General features: G+C 39.3%; 1 protein-coding gene across 2 annotated transcripts; it reads right to left on the reverse strand.

Annotated features, from left to right (window-relative positions):
* Positions 1-1,432: 1,432 nt before the first annotated feature.
* Positions 1,433-18,807, reverse strand: DHRS7 (dehydrogenase/reductase 7; the record flags this gene model as incomplete). Of its 2 annotated transcripts, XM_084239782.1 has the most annotated exons (7): positions 1,433-1,480; positions 4,709-4,924; positions 6,358-6,480; positions 9,630-9,869; positions 10,272-10,378; positions 12,239-12,391; positions 18,675-18,807. In XM_084239782.1, 7 exons carry the CDS (start codon positions 18,805-18,807, stop codon positions 1,433-1,435), a joined length of 1,020 nt encoding a protein of 339 aa, XP_084095908.1. The 2 variants fall into 2 exon arrangements, with proteins under 2 accessions (XP_084095908.1, XP_084095909.1); XM_084239783.1 differs by lacking the exon at positions 9,630-9,869.
* Between the last annotated feature and the right edge of the window lie 2,871 nt (positions 18,808-21,678).

Below are 21,678 nucleotides of genomic sequence, written 5' to 3' on the forward strand. Positions count from 1 at the left end.
CAGGGAAAAGAAATAAAATATCTAAGGCCTGAAAATGAAGGAATAAAACTTATTATTCAGAGAGCATGATGTTTGTTCAGAAAATACAAAATACAATAAAAGTTCAGTACAAAAATAACAAGAACAACTTCAAGGCTGGTAGACTTAACACCAAGTTATAAAAATCAGTATTTCTGTATATAGACAATAAACAAATTCAAATTTTTAAAAGATAATATTTGACTTCTACTCTGGACAGAATGGTGTAAACCCACTTTATCCTGCTCCTCTTTGCTAAGCCCAAACATAAACCCTGTGATACATCAGATAAGCAACAGAGAACATAAAAAGTGGTAAGATGAAAGCAAGCTGCTTTGGGATCCCAGGACAGGAAGAGGAGCAGAGTGGCATGGTGTTTTGCATCCTCCCAGCCAACAGCTGAAGGCCACCAAGACTCAACAGTTCCTGACCTCCAACCCAACAACTTAAGGCAACACAGGTTAAATAGTTGAATAAGATCTCCTCTGGTAACACTAAGCAAGTCTGACATCACCAGCAAGGGGGATCAATTGGTAGCCCTGCTGAAAACAAGTGACTAGAGCAAGCACTTTCCTTTCCTACTGGCTTTAAGACTTTCCCTTTCCACAAAAGATAACAAGGTGGGCAGGTAAAATTGGCAAAACACACTCAGAGCACATGGCCTGTCTAAGAAGTTTCTGCCCCTGCAGAACCAAGACTCTCCTCCCTATAGAGATGCTGGGACACCAGGGGGCATGGAACAGAGGACCACTTTCATCTTCTCAGGCAGCACCAGGAGCCTCCACTAGAAGGGGTTAACCAAGTATACCAAAATAACACCATGAAGCCTACTGGAATATAGCTCAGTGATCTGTATACTAAAGTGATCTATATACTAAACTTAGGATAAATGCTTACAAAAATAAGATTTAAATAGGACCCATGGTTTCTTAAAATAACAGATAAAATGTGTAGGATTCAAAAAACTATCATACCAAGATCCAAGAAAATCACAGTAACACTTGTTTAATAAATTGTGGCAGCTATGAACCCTACCTACTGCTTCAAATGACAGTCATTTGTACCTGTCAACTCTTCTAAGAGTGTTAGCACCATGGAAGCAAGACTATTTCAGATACTTCTGTATATCTGCCCATTACCCAGCACTGGGCTCCATGTACTACTCCATAAATTTATGTTAAATGGTTTATTTTAATTTTTGTTTTGTATTGGGCTAACCTAGACTTTAAGCACATCTGCTGAATATTTTAAAATATTCATTTACCCACAAATGTGATATTGCTAATATCTTTATTGCAAGATTCACAGCAATCTTTTATTTATCATTGTAACTATTACTAGTCTTCCATGTATAAGAGGATTGCTCCTGTCTTCCACTTCTCCTTTCAGTGGCTTGAAAAATGCAAGTATTCCTTCAGTCATGTTTTGTCTTCCAGGTTTTAAAATAAGAGGAATCAGCATCCTATAATAGAATGACAGTAAAATGAATTAGTCCCTCCTTGCATTTACCCCTGTTTTTTAAAATTAATCACTTCTGTTCTGAGGAGCTTTGTCATTATGATTCACTGTTAAGAGTCCTTATAAAACCTGAACAAGTGCTAAAATTAGAAAAAAAATTATAGCCAAGATCTAGATCTACATAAAAATATCTCTAGAGAGCTTAGTATCACTATCTCCTCTATTTGGTATAAATATCACTTGTTAGCATGTCCTTATGCCATTTTCTAACTGCTGAAAACTTTATTATTCTTCTGGATCTGCATGTCATGCCTACACTGACTTGCCTTAATAAATAAAAAGAAAAGGGCAGGGTACTTAGAATTGAAATATTGACAGATAACTATAAAGTGGACTAGTTTATTGCTTAAAGCATAAAACAAGGCAACTCAAAAATCCCTATGATGTTACCTTCATTTGGAAAGATATGCATGCCAGGAATTTCTACTAAATAACAAAATAAACCACCAAATTTAGTGCAGCTATTGTTCTTGATTCCCAAAAATGTTATTCATAAAAAGCAAGTTTCAGACATATTATTCCTAGACCAAGGAATAGAAATAAATTCAAGTATTATCAACTGTCACATTTAATTTGGGATATGCTATACTGTATTCTCTTAACTTAGATGCTTATAAACAAATCTCAATAAGGAACAGGATATATGTATATAACAGTAGGGAGGAAAGAAGTAGGGAGGAGAGAATTGAATAAAAAAGTGATTTTTTTATTCAATGTTTTACAGTTTCTATGGTTTCATGTGAAGAATGAGATTATTATCAGAAATGGTACTGGAGAAGAAAGAACACCCATCTTGTCATTAAAAAGGAGGTAAAGCTGTAAGACTACAAAATAAGCAATATATTAAAGTTAGTGGTAGGAAGAAAAAGGCCATCATTTTTAGCAAAGTTTAGATGTAATCAAGTTATCATTTTATCACCCTGTGGCCACAGCAGACCTCTCCTGTTTCACCTGCTGTTCCCCTTAGCAGTGTATTTCAGTAGATCCACCTGTTCTGTTCCCCACTCTGTTTCTGAGGAATCCTCTCACCCCCGGCATCTCTGGCCTGCAACCCAGTTCTTGTATGCATAAATAAATAAAAGTAAATCTTTTTTTTAAAAATGTTATTTTTACTGATTTAGATATCCTGTAAACAAGACAAAACAGCCTTCTTAAAAACATTCCTGAAAAAGTAACTGCTAGTAATACTAAAACTTGAGACTCTTGTCCCTCTTCCTACTCTGAAACAATTATTTCTATAATATATTGTCTCTCTGCCCTATTAACTCTTTGATCTTTACTATCTATTAGCTGAGTATTCTGAGATTTAACAGCTAACATATAATAAGCATAACACTCATATGTTTTAAGAGCTTCCCATATACTTCATTTAATTCCCAAACTATCCTGTGATTAGGTGCTATTTATCATTAATCTCCTTCTGTAGATGGGGAGATTGATTTATAGAAAAGTAACTTTCCAGAGATCACTGGACAAGTGTTGGGTAGAGCTGGGATTTTAACCAAGTAGCCTGGCACCAGATGCTAGGTTCTTTTTTTTCTGTAACTTTCATAATAGTCAATTTTCCCTCTATCACGTTCTTTTTGTTTTTTTACTTAAAATCATTTATTCATTTTCTTACATCACTGTCAATTTTTGGACAGAGTATCTGATTTCTCCCCTCAGGTGTGGTTCCCATAGTTCTCCCATAGCACCCTTGATCTATCTCCACTATCCCTTATGCTCTTCCCTCCCCTGTCTTGACTCCTCTTCCTGCCCCTCCTAGTGTATATTTTTTGCTCCTTTGTCGTACATTAGTTGACCATATATATGGTTTTATTTCTGCAGCCCCCATGCTCTTAATGCTGGGCCACCTCTCTAGTGAGGGAATCTTTCCCTCCCAATTCTTACTCATCACTGGGCACAATACCACTGCATCAGCTATCCTCCAAACTTAATGCTCTACTGTAATCTTTGAAGTAAGTCTACCTTTAGAACCAACCATACTAACAAGTCCCAATATTACCAAAACATTTATAAATGATTTAACCCAAAGTACATTCATCTACATTACAACTTGGTAGAAAATGATAAGCTCTCTTCATGTTTTTTCAAGCTCTGGACATGTTAGTGGAAGTATTAAATCCTTTGAGTCTCTTTATGCATTTTATTTTGTTGCTTTTTTGCACTAATTCATTTTCACATTCCTACTACAAGTCCGGACAAATTAAACACCTTACATATCATGGATTACTTAACGAAGGGTTATATAATGATATATGTGGCATGATAATATATATATATATGTGTGTGTGGCATGATAATATATATATAATGATATATGTGGCATGATAATATATATATAATGATATATATGGTATGATTCCATTTTATAATTCTCTTTATGTATCAATACCTAACTTATTTTTTAAAAGGAGGCCATAATTATTTAAATACTTCAGCAATAAAAACCACCCACTGAAACAATCTTTCTTTGCATAATCATAGGTATGATTTTTTGCTTAACTTGTTTCATTTCCTGTGCTATTTACACATTAAACTCTTCCAATGGTTACAATCTTCTCCAGAATAATGATATTCCTCACTATTTTCTGTATGAATGAGTGCTGAAAGAATGAGTAACCAACCTATTTCCTCTAAGGACACAGGAACACCTCAGGTGTGGTGCTTCCAGAGTGAGCTCTAAGGAACCAATACTACACAATGAGCATGTGTCTATTTCAATCATAGCCGGTATTCTGTCAGAGGTAAGCATGGGGCTAAGATGTAGCTAGTCCTAGAAAGAAAAAGGAGAGGACAGGTGCCATCCGTAGAAGGTAACACCTGAGCTGAGACTTGAAAAATGGATGGGAGCTTGTGGGGAGAAACAGTGAAGAAAGAGCATTTTGACAAATACACTGACCAAACAGTGAGTGTAGAAGAAAAAAAAGTGAATCTCTGATTTGATTTTTAACTTGTAGAAAACTTCTTTCTCCAAGACTAGTAAATCAACAGATCTGCATGGGAGACAGAATACTTTTTCTATATTTTCTGTATTTATATGATGAAGTTAATTTGGGGCTATTATGAAAAGTTTCTTAAGCACTGGAAAATTTCATAGTTAAAATTTTTTAAGCACTGGAAAATTTCATACGCAAGATTTATGTGTATTAAAATTGTAAATTTTTCTTACCATACCACATTTAAAGTTCTCAATCCTTTTCTTCCCTAATTTCCCAGTTATCCACCAGGCCCAGGTTGGCAAATATTGCCACAAATATGCAACTAACAAATAAGGATGATCTGCGATCCAAACTTCTTTCAAATCATTGGCCATGCTGATTAACATCAGTCTCACACAACGACTGGTTGCCATCTTGTAGGTCTGGTCTCCGTCATTGCTTACTACCTAAGAAATTTTAAAAATTTAAATGAATGCTGAGCATTTATCCAAAATATTTCACAGAACTTTTAGATACAGGGACCTAGAAGTTATCTGACTGAGTGTCTCCTTTAGCAGGACCTCCTGTCCCACAGAAGTTCGCTTAGGTACGAGTGGGTGTCTATAAGCTATACATGATATTTTAAAATATACAACAGAAGTCACACACTTATCAGATAAGATTATGCAGGTTAACTAAAAGATTTAGTTTCTTTGTTTTTCGTTAGAATTACATCACCTTAATGTGCTTAATGAAAATTACTTATCACTTTAATAATAAAAAATTTTAAATGAGAATGAGGGCCTCCCTGGTGGTGCAAGGTGTTAACACACAACCTATGAAGCTGTCCGCAGCCACTGCAGCACAAGTTCAATCCCCTGGCCAGCTAGGGAGAAACCCACATGGTGCAGCAGACCTCTTCTGATTCACCCACTGCTCCCCTAAGCAGTGTATTTCAGTCAATCTGCCTGTTCTGTTCCCCACTCTGTCTCTGGTGAATCCTCTCACCCCCCACACCTCTGGCCTGTACTTCAGCTCTTGTATGTATAAATAAATCTTTTAAAAAAATTTTTAATGAATTATTGATACATGTATTTGGCAAATGAAATTCTATCAAACATAGTCATGGGGATGAGATGGAGGAAGAAGATAAAAACAGTTTTTGGTAGTGCAAAAAGTGTGGTACTATTCATCTAGTTAACCACTACCATTCTATAAATAACTAAGTTAAGGCCAGGCCCAGAAAGGCAGTAATTTATCTGTGCTCACAAAGATCATTAATAGTAAGCAGTTCTAAATTCCAAGTCTAGAATACATGTTTATTTTATTTCACTTGGCACCTCCACAGAAAATACAGATTTATGTCTCAGTAGAAATGGATCTTAATGAAAAAGAAGGGAAATTTCATGGTTTTTAGAGGATTCATTATTATTAAGTAATACTGGACTCTTCATGAGACATTTACTATTCATTTGATAGATCACTATGTGTAATATGTTTGCTAAGGGAAGTACAACTCTAGGTAAGGCCAGTCTAAAATATCACAATTCAGCAAGGCCCTTTTTGGCTCTTTCAACATAATCCCTCTTTAAAATTCCAGTAAGATTTATTGTCCTAATACTCAGCCACACAGTCTTTCAATGCTGGATGATTTTTGGATTGATAAACTATTGATAGCCTACAGAATAGTGCATTACTTAAGAGCAGTATATTAGCAATTTCTTTAGCTTTATTAAAACTGGATGCCAAAATGCTAATCTTAACAATTTTCCTAATGCCATTAGTGAAGTTTTGTAAATACCTCAAAGCAGTTTAACATGAAAATATTGAAGCATTGTAATACAACACCAGTATATTACTACTAATGCATTCAAATTATTCCCCAACTAGAAATGTTTACCTTTGTGACTTCTTCAGTTAAGGCATTCTTCACAATATTTGATTGCACAGGTCCTGGGCAAATGTTAGAAATCACTATACCTGGGTATGCAGTAAGTTCAGTTCGGAGGGCATTAAAAAAACCCTAACAGGAAAATAGTAAATATTAAATATAGACACACATCTCACATTCACTAAGCATAAAATTTCTTTACTTCTACTTTCTATGAAGAACAATAGTACATTAGCAAAATATGTTCTGAAATGGCTGAATAAAGAATGTATTGTTTCTGAAAAGCCTTGCAAATTGTACAAGCTTGCTTGGCAATTTTAACTGGAGGCAATCTAGAACACACACTCTCAAATCTTTCTGAGTATGAGTGGATCCCCACTCTTTGGTGGCGGTGGCTCATGCCATCAGAGATATTTGTCATAGATAAGTACTAGATAGGTTAAAAATTATTTCTGGAAATTCTGATACACCCTCCTCACACCACTTCCTATCTCACTGAGAATGACAGAGGTTTCTTTTTATTCTTCAAAGTTGTTTAAAGTGCCAATGTTGGGGCAAGTGGAAGTATCTTTAAGAAAGAATTCTACTTTTTCTATTTAGATTACTATTCAGCAAACATCTTTTTTGGTAGAAAGAACGTATATGGCTAGTTAAAAATGTAATGTTATTGCTTACTCAGTGACTTGTAAAACAAAGCAATACCCTCTAAACTTAAAGATAGCGGCCATTTTAAAACCAATAGGAAGTTAACATCCACCTCCCCCAGCTCTTTCCCTAAATTAGAAAATGCTCCCAGACTACATTATTCTAAGCTGAGATAACTATAGAAAAGCCTAAACAGCTAACCCAGGGTTAGCTTTTCATTTTTGATCCAATATTAAACAGGTGCCAGCCTTTAATGCTGACCCCTAACAAACATAATGCCTATGAGGGTTCATGCTATCAGAGACTAATACAGTGCCAGTCTTGGATAAGCAGGAAAAAGGGCCTTGTAAATGAATGAACTCATTTACCCTTAACCCTCTGCCCCTCTGGAACAAAAGACAACGATGAGAACACCATAAACGCCAATACATCAGACACCACAATCTCCCTGTTTGAAATCGCACCTAGAGTAAGTAAACTTTTCAATAATAGGCAGTTTTACTCTATTGCTCACTGGGAGCTGGGAGGGAAATGGACTCTTTAAAAAGAGCTTTTTGGTCTTAGTTTTCAGCTACCAGTATAATAAGGATCTCAACCTGCCATACTGCATCAGAAGATCAAATCTAGTAATGAGAGTGAGATTTGGAGGGCAAGCCAGCCAAATCATATTGTATTTTACTGAAAATATTCCACATGTTTTATGAGATACTAAGTGCCAAACAGATGGGGTAGTTTTCCTTTCCTCATCTGCCTGCCTGAGACTTGCCCAACTGTTCAAGAGGAAGTGTCTGATAGCCCATTACCAAATATGAAGAAAATCATCACTGTAGCATTCTGTTGCATCACTCCTTACAACTGTCTGCCCTTAAGAAAAGAAGGTGATGTCCTAAAGAACAAAACATGGTGTCCTCAGGAAAAAGACTAATTATAATAAAGAAAAAATCAAAATCAACAAGCAACTATAAACCAGAGACACACTATGGTGGGGTGGGGAGAGGAAGGATTAGGGTCAAAATTAACTGACCTTCAAAAGCACTGAACATAAATCATGTGTCTCGGGCCTCCCCAGTGGCGCAGCGGGTTGAGCGCAGCACTGTGAAGCTGTCCGCAGCCTCTAGAACGCTGGTTCGATTCCCAGGGAGATTCCCACCTGGCAAAGCAGACTTATCCTGTCTCGCCCACTGCTCCCCTCAGCAGTGTACTTTGGTCCTACTGTCTGTTCTGCTCCCTGCTCTGTCTCTGGTGAATTCTCTCACCCTCCCACACCCCTGGCCTGTAGCCCAGTGCTTGTATAAATAAATAAATCCTTAAAATAAATAAATAAATAAAGTGTCTCTTTTAATCACTGTTCTCATATTGGCCTTATAATTTTATATTATAGTTTAGTAACAATTTTTCATACCCACTCTTAAGCCAAGTTTACTTCCAATATCTGTAAAAATTTGTTTCTAATATTCATAACTCATAAGTTAGAAACACAAATCAAGCTTTTCGCCTAGCCTCTGCCTTTCTAGACTTTCTCTTCCAGTGAAACCAGGGTAAAAACTAGTCACAGTAGGGATATGAAGCCCAGGACTGGTAATTCAGTAGGTGATTCCTGAATGTTTACATATATTAATGCCAGGTAAAATAAGCACCATAGGCCTCTCTGGTGGTGCAAAGGGTTAAGCACCACACTATGAAGCAATCCGCAGCCTCTGCAGCACGAGTTCGATCTCCGGCTGGCCAGGGAGCTACCCCCATGGCACAGCAGACCTCTCCTGTCTTGCCTGCTGTTCCCCTCAGCAGTGTACTTAGGTCAATCTGCCTGTTCTGTTCCATATTGTCTCTGGTGAATCCTCTTACCCCCCATATCTCTGGCCTGTACCCCAGATCTTGTATGCATAAATAAATAAATCTTTAAAAAATAATATCAAATAGGGCCTCCCCGGTGGCGCAGCGGTTGAGCGCTGGGTTGCTAAGCTGCCTGCAGCCTCTGCAACACTGGTTCTATCCCCGGCTGCTCCCCGGCCACCAGAGGAGGGTCCCGCATGGCGCGCAGACCTCTCCTGCCGCCCACTGCTCCACTCAGCAGTGTACTTTGGTCCTTCTGCCTGCTCTGCTCCCGCTCTGGCTCTGGTGAATTCTCTCACCCTCCCGCGCTTCTAACTGTACCCAGTGCTTGTATAAATATAAATTAAAAAAAATAATAAAAAATAATAATAATACAAAATAAAATAAAATAAGCACCAGCTACAGTGGGTAGTAAGAGTGAAGTCACAGAAATGGAAAAAGTACATCCTGAAGTGAGTGTAGAAGAAACTAGAAGTAGGACACAAATATTCCATGTAGACCTGATAAAAATAAAGATAAGGTGAAAGGTGACATGTTGACTATAGATTTCTTGAGGGCAAGGATTATATTATCTTATGTATCCAGGATCTGTTGCAATACATAGCAGTTCAATACATGTTGAATTAGGAAGAAGTATGTGAAGTTCAAGTCTTTTTTAGCCTCTTTGGGGAATGTACTCTACCAAAGGTTTTTGCTGGATCTCTGTTTTCCCATATCACCTCACAGTTTCAGTGACCTCTTGTAGTAATGGCCATATACACACTTGGGGCAATAATATCAGAGTTGAGTTTGAGCAGCCTTACCCGAAGAGCATGTTTGCTGGCGCAATATCCACTGGAAAGGGGTGCAGCTATGATACCCACGAGGCTATTCACAGTAACGATCTTTCCTTGCTTCCTCTCAATCATGTGAGGCAGAACACACTTAGTCAAGGACACTGTTCCTAAGTAGTTAAGTTCTATTAGCTCTTTGAAGACATCCAGGCTGGTGTCTACACACAAGGAACGCTGAGATCTTCCCCCATTGTTGACCAAAATGTCAATCTAGTTAAAAAAAAAGTCAGAAAAGGGGATGATGTATGAATGACTAATAGGATTACTAGGGATAGTTAGCTATATTATTAACTTGAAGAATCAATGGAATGGATGAGCGTATTTTCAGAAGGTAGTAATAAAAAGGTGAAATAAAAAACAGAATTCACCTATGGAATTAAATTCTCATTTTAAGTGACTTTTAATGGTAAGTACCAAGTGTCATAAAAAGATGTGTGGAGGCACTGGAAAGTAGTGATGACATAAAGCTAAAGACTCAGAGATTATAAGGCCCAACTCATGGGCCATATTTTCCCTGCATAGACCCAGCTGCTTTTAATGATAACACTACAAAAGGGAATCGCTTTTGCGGCTACTTCAAAGGAAGACTTATCAATTCAAAATGCTACTTACTTTACCAAACTCCTGAAGAACAGTTTTGGTAGCTACTTCATGGGAACTTCTGTCAGTCAGGTCAAGGGGCAAAACAAGTATATCTTTTTCTTTTAAATTGCCATTCTCTAAATAAAGACACTTAAAAATTAGCATAGAAGTCATGCAATGGTTTAGTCAAGTTCCTTGCTACTCACATTAAATTTAATACCCACTCTAAAACCAGATTTGATAACAAGCTCATTTTTGGGTGGCCCTGTGGAAGAGTTTCTCTCAGTGACAAAAAGGATTGGTCGTAATATAGCAACATCTTATCAGACAAAGGCTGGCTGGGTAACAGGAAATAGAATGATTCCCTTCAATTTGAATATATAGTCTCACATTGAAACAGACTCTAGGAAAAAAAAAAATTATACCATAAGTTGAAAATAGCAAAAGTTGTAGCACAATTTCTTTAGAAGTACAGGGCACATTTGTTTTACAAGAGGTTTGCAAAGTTGCTCTTTACTCACATTAAAAGACAAAAAGCAATTTGTTTTTAAAATCAGTAAGAATATCCATCATCCAGTTACAGGACACACAGAAAAGCCTCCTTCCAGAGGCTAAGTATTCTACAAAGCAAACTAGGAAAAGGATGTAATCCTTAAGTTCCCAAACAAGAAACATGTTGGGCCATTACTAGACCTTTCTAGGTCTGTTCATCAAAAAGAACTGCTGAAACTAGTTTTCTTGGACTTTTTAACCTTGAAAAAACTAGTAGTACCAATAAGAAACACAAGCAAGTACAGGAAATATAAAAATTTTTAAAATACAAAGAGTTTATGGACCAAGGAGTAAATTCTGAAACATTAACTTTTTAAAGAAATGAAACAGTTTGTACCAATGATGTGATCACTAAAAGGAAAGCAACAAGCCTCACTCCAGTGAGAAAAATGCAGACGTGGTTCATCTTTGCAAGAACAGGATTTATAAGACTTAACAATGGGAGGAGTAACCACATTCCTGCAACTGTCTGCTCTTCAGAGCAGAAAGATATCCCAAAGATGCAGAGCTTCGTATTTTCAAGAAACTGGGTGGTAGCCACCCAACTACTGGGTCTCATTATTCCAAGAGTGAAACATGCTACTGAAAATGAACTTTAAAGGTCATAAAAAATATTTCACCGAAAGTGACTCGGTGCAAAAACCCAAGAGGCCTTTAAAAGGACTATTATGAAAGATGCTTTGTGGGCTTGGCAACTTATTCATTTCTGGGTGGTTTGCTTCATCAGTAGAGTGAATGATTTTAAGAGGACAGGCAGATATTACCAGAATGATCTGCTGAAAAACTCAAAATAATCTCAGTTTAGGTACTAAATGTCCCATGAGAAATAACTTTATTCTTGAAGTTGCATTCATTATGAACTTAATGACAATAAAACACACAAAAAATGATGTTGGTGCCCTATGACATGAATATGAAAGATCGTACCTCTAGAGTTGTGTTTTTTTTTACCTAATTCCATTCCTGCCTTTCACCCTTTATTAAAAGTCTTATACCATCCCATGTGACTTTAATATCTGACATTTTAATACAATTAGTAAGGATCCCTTCTAATTAAATTTCTAAGGTTATATATATATATATATATATATATATATATATGTCATACATAAGAACCAAACTGTTCCTTTTCTAAGACAAAAATATAAGACATTTGGTCACTAAAAATCCACCAGTATTTGAGAATTGGTGGTCACTTCCTAATGCCAAGAGTCAATGCAAAAAAAAAAAAACAAAAGTATGACAGCAGAAGAAAAAGGCAAGGGCAGCAAATTTAGAGATGATAGAAGGAAGGAGATTTGAAGTCAATATACTTGAAACATTTGGAACCAGAATGTACTGTCCAGGAAAATCCCACTCTTACCCCTAAAATTCCCAAAGCAATATTTGAGTTTGGATTCTAATTTATTTCTAGGAAGCACTGCTGGCATTATAGATTTACTTACCAAGGCATTTTCTTTTCACCCTTTCCAGTTCAGGCACTCTTCTGGCTGATAGCACAAGAGAAACTCCTAGTTTAGACAGCTGGTAAACCAGCTCTTCACCAATCCCACTTGAAGCTCCAGTCACCCATACCACCATATCAGTCAGCTCCCATTCTATTGAGAAAGAAGTTGGGTGTGAGGAGAGAAAATAAGCCATGGATTATATCCATAAATCAAAGATTAGCAAAAATTTTACAAAGGATTTAAATAATACCATCACATCTGAAGACAAGTTGCAGAGCTTAAAAATTTAAATATCCTGAACTTATGGCCTTGACTGTGGTAATGGTCTCAGAGGTAAATATTTGTGTCCTCAAACTCATTAAGTCATATACTTTAAGTATATACAATTTTTTATGACAATTACACCTCAATAAAGTGATTTAAAATCTTTTTTAAAAAATCTTAAAACATCTAATTTTTAAAAAGCACAAATACAAATCAACTGCTACATTATTTTGTGTACTCCAGATACCTCTGTGAGTTTGCCAGACTTTACTTCAAATAAGCCTTATAATTCCATGGTCTGACCCCAAGGCTCCATTATCTGTGCATTTAATGGGGGAAAATATAGCTAAGTGAAGGGAAAGTATGCTTACTTTCTCACTTTCCTTACCCATGAGGGATTCAGATAAGATTATCATTAAAAGTCCCAATCAGTTTTCAATTCCACTATTTTAATTTCTTGCAATGGCAGTACTAGTGATGAATCTGAACATACCAAGTTATACTTTATGGCTTAGTGAAACTGCTGGATTTTCAATTTGGCAATCATATTTGATGCCTATCAACTAAGGATCATTTGGTAAAAGTGCTCCCCACATGCCTCAACTTTCATCTTAGAGAATCTAGTAGTTCCCCCAAGATGAAATAGATATGACAAAAAAGATGTTGTACTCTGCTTGTCCAATTATGTTCTTGTCAGATTGTAAAAATATTACAGATCTATAGCAATGAGGAGTAACTTATTCACCCTTTGTCCAGTGAAAAATATATTTGCACTGAAGGAGAATGACATTCACTGTCTATCTGAATTTGTAGACACTGTGGTACAATGGTCCGAGCGCCTTGTTTATTAAAATAGGTTATGTATCAAAAGGAGCAAACAAGGGCCTCCCTGGTGGCTTGGCAAGGGGTTAAGTCTCAGCACTATGAAGCTATCTGCAACACGAGTTCGATCCCCAGCCAGGAGTCTAACCCACATGGTACAGCAGACCTCTCTTGTCTCTCCTGCTGCTCCCCTCAGCAGTGTATTTCAGTCAATCCGCCTGTTCTGCTCCCGACTCTGTCTCTGGTGAATCCACTCACACCCACACCCACCCCCACCTCTGGCCTATAGTCCAGCTCTCATATGCATACATACATAAATCTTTAAAAAACTAATTTACAAAAGCAGCAAACAAGGTATCCCCTAACATACACATTTCTGATCTAAAGTCTGCCTTTAGATTTCTGACTTTAGATCAGAAATGTGTAGATCTGATAAAAATTAACATCAGAAAACTAGAAATCTGTCAGGTGAACAGTATGAGTCTGGATTCAAATCAAATTTGAACTCTGGATTCAAGCCAGGGTTTAAACCTCCGCTCCATCATACAGCAGTGAATGCTCCAGTTTGAGAATGTGGTACCTCAATTTTCTGCCACAGGAAAATGGGATGAATAATACTACCTTCCTCATAGGATTGTTAAGAGAAATGAGTTAAAATATGTAAAGCACTCAGCAGTGGCTGACACATATTCAATGCTTAATAAGATGTCAACTGAAATTGCTAAAATTGTTTAACAAATGGACATTTCAGCAACAGAACATTAACTCAATGTCTTGTGTGTTCTAATTTCTCCAGCCAGGGGCTATGGAGTTACTAACATTAGGGGCTTAACATCATTTCATTACTTTCTATGTGTTTAAACATATTACCTTATTAATATCCTCACAGGAATCTTATGAAACAGAAATCTCAGTTTTTCAAAAAAAAAATGAGGTTTACAGAGATTAATTTAACCCATTAGGTTCTAAGTTTCCTTAATTCTAGGTACCTGTCTCCCTTGCTCATTGCTTTGTCCTCAATGCTTAGCATAAAGAATAGAATATAGAAAGGACTTCATAAACAACTGTTGAATAAATATTCAAGAACCCTGGCAGAACTGGGAGACCCACCCAAGTATATGAAGCTCCAAAGTCCACATTCTGAACTAAGGATAGAAACATCCTAAATAGTACATTTGGGCTGCAATATTCCTGTTGGATGATATACTTTTACAGAAAGTCAGAACTGAGCAAACTTCCTATAGGCCTTTATCAGTAATACTTGAACATATATTCCCAGTCATTTATTCATTCCCTAACAACTCATGTTCTAAAGCTCTGCAATTCTCAGATTCTAGGTTGAATAGAGGGTATTTTTGGAAGTCTTTTCTAACTAGCATAGAATTAACAAAGATTTCATTTTATACCAATAAGCAAACATTATTTCAAACCAATGATGAAGCCCTCAGGCTCATTTACTTTAGCAGACCAGAAGGGTGTGCTTCCTCCAACTCCAGAGAACAAACCTTGATTTAGCACCAACTTTTGTTTACCAACTCTACAGAATTTGGCATACATAATGGCCTCCCCTAAAGAGCCTCTGCAAGCAGATTCTCAGAATTGTAAGGAAATTTAAAGTTCAACCCCCAACCCAGTTTGAGAATTCTCCCTAAAGCTCTTGACTAATCTCTGATTTCCTCCCGGAGAAGATCAGGAATTAGCTATTCCTTGAGCACCTGTTCTTTTATTGGACAAGCCTAATCATGCAAGGGTTCAAGGGTTCTTTTTTATCCTGATGATATACTTTTTTTTTAAGATTTTTTATTTATTTACACAAGCACTGGGTACAGTCAGAAGTGCGGGAGGGTGAGAGAATTCACCAGAGCCAGAGCGGGGAACAGAATAGGCAGAATGACAAAATACACTGCTGAGGGGAGCAGCGGGCACTGCAGGAGAGGTCTGTCACGCCATGGTCAAACAGGTGCTGCAGAGGCTGCCGGCAGCTTCGCAGCCCAGCCTTCAACCGCTGCACCACCAGGGGAGGCCCCTGATGATATACTTTTAACTTCTACTGACTTGTAGCAATTGGCATCATTTCTGCCTTATAGTATCAGAAAAAGAATAAATCAAGCCTGTCTTGCACATGATAATCCCAAATGTATCTGAAGACAGCTGTTAGTCCTCCCTAACTCTTTTCATCTCTTGCTTCTCAAAGGCTAAATATGCGCCTCCAATTTCTGCTAGCTTCCCTCAGATGACATGGCATCAGGTTTCCTCACTCTTGTGCTTACTCCACTCTGCACAAGCTCTAGTTGGTCAATGTTTCCACTCAAGGGAGCTGGTCAGAGCAGGACACAGGAATCCCACAGGGCTGGAGAGTTCAGAGGGGTGAGACGGCTATATGACCTCCTCTGTCTCCCAGAAGATAGGTTCTGTGAGGGCCCAGCCAGTGGCTGACTCTGGCACTTCTGTGTCCCCAGTGCCCAGCACAGAGGCCCACACATACAAGCAGGTATTCAGAAGACATCTGTTGTTGTTTGTGGTTTGTTGCTTCCGACACTAAACGTCTCCTAGGCTTGACTAATCTTCTCTGGCAGTCACTTTACAGTTGACTCATATTGAGGTTACTGTCAACTAAAACTGAGTTTTCCTCACATGTGCTACTGACTTTTCCTACTCTGGACTTGTGCCAGGGAATTTTCTGGATCTAAATGTAACATCTAAAATTAGACAACCTTAAAATATAAATAAATAAAATAAAATTAGACACCCTTAAATATCACCATGAGGGATATAATCCTTGGAAACAGAGAATTTCTCTGGGATACATAAAAGATGGCAATGGGGAGACACAGTGAGTGGGTGGCTGGGGGACAAGGATGGGAGAGGACTTTACTTTTCACCACATATCCTTTTGTATTTTAAAATTTTGCATCATGTGTGTGCACTGTCTGTTTTTCAAGTGACAAAAAAATAGTAACAGGAGACAGAGATAGTTTTTCCCTTTGTTTGAGTCTACTCGTATTTCCAATCTAGTCATTTTGGGAACCTGAGTCTATTATGTCCATGTTCCCTAACTTTTTTTTTTTCATTATTCCCCTTGTACAGAAGGGGAAATAATCCCACACAACTCAACAGAAATGTCCATACTATGCCATGGACATGGCTCTTGGTCATAAAGAAAACCTTAAACTCTGTTGAACAAACTTATTTTATATATATATATAGAACTGTAAAACATTTCAAAGAGTTGTATGTGGGTAAGCCCTAGTTATCTGGAAAATTCATGTCAATAGAATGCTTCATTCAGCCTATCAGTGGTTCTCAGGCTTATGGTACAGAAAAGAATCATTTAGGGATCTGTCAAAATACACACTTCTGGGTCTTACTCCAGACCATCAGAATTTGGAGTAGGAATACTCTGTTGTTTTTTCCTTTATTGAGGTAATATTGGTTTACAATACTGTATATGATTTAGGGGGAAAGGGTCACTCCTCAGATGTGTTACCACACCATCTCCCATCAAAGTACCCATAGTCCTTTACCCTAGGCTATTGGATGCCCCCCCACCTCTGTTTCCACCTCTTCTACCCTCGCTCTCTAGCAGCCTTAATTCTGCAGTCATATTTCTAGGTTTCTTTTGCTTTGATTTAGTTTTGTCAGTTTCTTTAGTCACCTTAACTTGTAACTTTTTGCTTGATATGTGAAAATAACTTTTAACTAGCTGTTAGATATTCAAATATTGCCAACATTTTTCTTTTTCAGAACTTGGCATAATAAGTTAAATAACTTTTGTAGAATTAAATGTTAAAATATTAACTACTTTCTAGGTAATCCTCAAAGTCCAAGTTAACACAAAAGCACTAAGGATCAAATGCAAACATCCACGTAACAGCTGGCTGAAAGGCACTCCATTCTCCCTCTGTTAAGATGGAGCAGCTGCTCAAGAGGATGTTCTTCAATCACAGCCATCTATTTGCCATATTTCTGTAGCACTGACTTTGCATAAGAGTAGTGTATTTTCAATGAACTCACTAATGATATCAGCACTGCACAGTTTACATCCAAGAAAGCCAATCAAGAGAAATGAAACACTGAGGAAAAAGATTATATGGGGTAGGGTTGAATTGTGGCAAGACACAAAATACTGTACTATCTAAGATTTTTTTTTTTTTCCCCTAGCCAATAACCAATTTTCACATCCATGGAAGTGATGCCACTTCCCTTCCTTCCCTGGCTCAGTTTTGAAAGCACGGTCTACCTTCTGAGCTGCCAGCTATCACTTTCAAGTTACCACTTTTCACCTGCTTGGGGACCACTTACCTCCAGCCCTTATGGACCCAAAGCTTAGCCCTGAGCAGGTCATTTAACTTCTCTAAACATAAGTTTCCAAATCTGGAAAATAAGACTTAGAATACCTACTTTGTAAGAGTCGTTGTCAAGTTTAGCGGTCATGTAGGTCAAGGACCCAGGCTCACTGCTTAGCACATGGATGTGTTTAGTAAAGGAACAAAAACTACCAAGCAAGACACAGGTAGAAGCTGGATAGGCAGAATGCCCCTTTTAGTATGCCAATACTCGCTCCAGGCAAAATCCCAATCCAGTTCTTTCTAATAGCATGTTTTTATACCAATGAGTAAGTGGGTAACTTCGGAAACTTAACTTTTATTTCAAAACTCCAGAAGAGTGAGAAGTGGAGTATAAACAACTTCAGGGAGTTGAAAAGCCAAGCCCAGTCCTCAAAAGGAGGCTCCCTCGCAAGCTCTGATGGGATGTGCACTTTCTCTAAGCAGCTTCCTCCTACTCTGCATCAGAATCCTTGGAGGCCGGGTTGATTATCCAGGATCCAGTGGATGCCCAGTGCCTCCAAAGCTCTTTTTTGTTAGAATTAGGCAAGTCCGTGACAACCAGGGCAGAAATCGAAGGGGCAGGGCCTCCCTGGTGGTGCAAGGGGTTAAGCACCGCACTATGAAGCAACCCACAGCCTCTGCACCACAAGCTGGATCCCAGGCCGGCCAGGGAGTTACCCACATGGCACAACAGACCTCTCCTGTCTCGCCTGCTGCTCCCCTCAGCAGTGTACTTGGGTAGATCTGCCTGTTCTGCTCCCTGCTCTGTCTCTGGTGAATCCTCTTACCCCCTCACCCCACCTCTGGCCTGTACCCCAGCTCTTGTATGCATAAATAAATAAATATTTAGAAAAAAAAAGTCAAAGGCTCAGAATGAGCTCTACCGCCCAGACCCCCAGCCCTCGGGAGAGGCGCCGGCTGGACGTCAGAAGCTCCACCGAACCCAGAGCTGCGCGGCGGAGACCCATCAAGCATTGAACGCGGCCTCCCACGCGGGAAGCCCGGCCGCCGGGCCTCACCTGGGCGTCGGCCCTGCCACTCGGCCCACAGCAGGGTCAAGTCGCCGTCGGCGCGCAGGAAGCGCAGCAGCTGCACCACCACCGCGAGCAGCGCGCACACAGCCAGCAGCGAAAGCAGCAGCTCCCAAGTCATCGCGGCCGAGTGCGCCCGACTCGGAGCGAGAAGACTCGCCGCGCCCGAGCCAAGCCGGGAGATTTGCAGTCGAGAGAGACGTCCCGGCCTCGCCCAGCTGAGGCTGCGCAGCGCGGCCCCGCCCCGAGAGCAGGCGGGAGGAGGAGCCGTCGGGGCTCGGCCCAGCCTCGTCGCGGGGAAGCGGCCGTCCCTGTCGCGGGGTCCCGCCCGACCGCACGCGCCAGGGCTCCGAGCGCAGCAACAGCTGCACGGGTGTCGCCTAATAAAGGGTTGCGAGAGGACAAAAGACTTGGATGACTTTATTACCCCGTGATACTCCTGTTGGTACCGTAATCACAGCGTTTGCCACAAGAACGACTCTAACAATTTTTTGAGGGCAAACTGTTTCAAGTGTCTGGCTGTGTCGACAGAAACAGCACAAACATTTCACCCTGTCAATGTTGTCTACTCCTCATCTTCTTTTCTTTCTCTCCCTCTCTCTCTCCCTCCCTCCCTCCCCCCCCTCTCTTTGTCCCCGCCCCCCCCCCCCAAGTAGGTGAACAGAATAAGCCATTAGCTTGTTTTTCACACCCCCAACCGCCAACCCCTATCCCCAATGAATTAACCCAGTCTCTACGTTGGCCCCTTGTCTTAAATTCGGAAAGAACCTTGCAAATAACATTTGCCCTATTGCTGGAAAGTAACTGTCCAAGAGCTCTAGCACTAGCTGCCCCATTGGGATCCTGAGACCACTCAGGAGCTGTGCTCACGGTGACCCTGAGTAAATTCCTTGTCTGTACCCACAAAGAACACGTAAGAAGGTTTAAATGAGAAAGTGCCTGTGAAGAGCACCGTGACTAGTACAGTCATTAATGCATTCTCCCTTTTGTAATTATTAGTATTAACAATTGTTATTAGATATTATTTCCATTATAATGATCATTTCTTAGCGTAAATGAAACAGGAATTTTGACAAAGGTCTGTATTCTGTACCTATAGAGGTCCCCTTTATAGGAGAGCAATAAGAATGCTTAACTAATGATAAATCAGGAAGGGGAAGAAAGGGGTGAAAACACACGAGATTATCGCGGAGGACTACGGGTGCTTCAGCAGTGGGAGTGCTATGGTCACTACACCTGAGGGGGAAATCCTATACTGTCAAAACACTAGCAAGGATGTAAAATGATTGTACTTCAATAACAATGAATTTTAAAAATGCATGTATAACATGTGTTATGGAATTCAAGATGTTCTAACCCAAATCTTGAATGGTCAAAATAAATTTATCTTGGGTCTCTCTGGTGGCGCAAGGGATTAAGCGCCGCACTATGAAGCAACCCTCAGCCTCTGCAGCACGAGTTCTATCCCCGGCTGGCCAGGGAGCAACCCACTTGGTGCAGCAGACCTCTCCTGCCTGGCCTGCTGCTCCCCTCAGCAGTGTAACTTCGGTCAATCTGCCTGTTCTCTTCCCCACTCTGTCTCTGGTAAATCCTCTCACCACCCCCCCCACATGTCTGGCCTGTACCCCAGCTCTTGTATGCATAAATAAATAAATCTTCGGAAAAAAAATTTTTATCTTTCTGTAGTTCCAAAGTCTATGGTAGTCTGTTGAATTTCTATCAGTCATATTACACTGAGGAGGTATTGTCCCATTTTTCTATCACTCGTATGAGTACATTAAATACTGAACAAACACTGTTTTCACACATTACCTTAAGAAGTTTAATTTAAAACATTATATAAGTGACATCTAAATTTTAGGTGGTTAGACTGCAGACAGACAGAGAAGCAGCAGGGCGCCCCCTACATTTGCTTCACAACACCCAGTGACCTTGTGAAAAAAAAAATAAATTGTGATGAATCAGAAATTATGATATGGTTCTGGGTTTCCAAAGGAAGAGGTGAGTGAGCTAGCTAAACTTTTATCATGACTGATTGCCCCATTTACAACACAGAGTAACATGCAAGAGTTGCCTTCATGTCAACCTATTCCACAAATCATGATAACTTTTGTAAACCAATGTTACCTCAATTTAAAAATGATAACAATAATCACTTTTTTGCAGAATCAATTCAAGGCCATGTGTTATTGGCCACAGGTTATTTCTGCTGATGACTTCTTCACCACTGACAACCTCTACTGTTAACTCCTTCCAGTTTAATTCACCATCTTTTATATGTGTGTTCCATTTTTCTAACTAAATATTAGTACATATAGATATGCTTAAAAACTGTGTGAAAGTTGGAGATAAAAGTTGAGAATAGGGCCTCCCCTGGTGGCACAGGCGGTTGAGTGCAGCGCTATGAGGCTGTTTGCAGTCTCTGCAGCAACGGTTTGATCCCAACCGGCCAGCGAGAGTCCTACATGCTGTGGTGGACCTCTCCTGTCTCGCCCGCTGCTCCCCTCAGCAGTGTATTTCGTCAGTCTGCCTGTTTTGTTCCCTGCTCTGTCCCTGGTGAATCCTCTCACCCTCCCGTGCATCTGACCTGTACCCCAGTTTTTGTATAAATAAATAAATCTTTGAAAAAAAAAGATGAGAATAAATGTTTTAGATTAAATTTTGGCCAAAGTATTAAAGTATGGATTTTATTTTCCTTTTGATAAATGACTTAAAATATGGTACTTAAAAATGCCACTTTTAAAAATGTCTCACTGTAGGAAACAGACTCTATTCTAAGAGTTTTCTCAGAGCCCTTTTCCTCTTCTATAAAACAAAAGTTAGATTTAGTCTCTCAAGTCAGGCCATGCCATGGATGACTAAATTCTCCATTAAAAATTCCAGCCATGGGGGTATGGGATGAAAGAACAGTGTAGCAAATGGTAGTTGTGGGAGTGGTTGACAGGATAGCAGGCTGAAGGCTGGGAGAAAAATTGTCCAAAGGGTATAATCT

This window comes from Talpa europaea (assembly GCF_964194135.1).
Source record: "Talpa europaea genome assembly, chromosome: 8".
Classification (NCBI taxonomy): domain Eukaryota; kingdom Metazoa; phylum Chordata; class Mammalia; order Eulipotyphla; family Talpidae; genus Talpa; species Talpa europaea.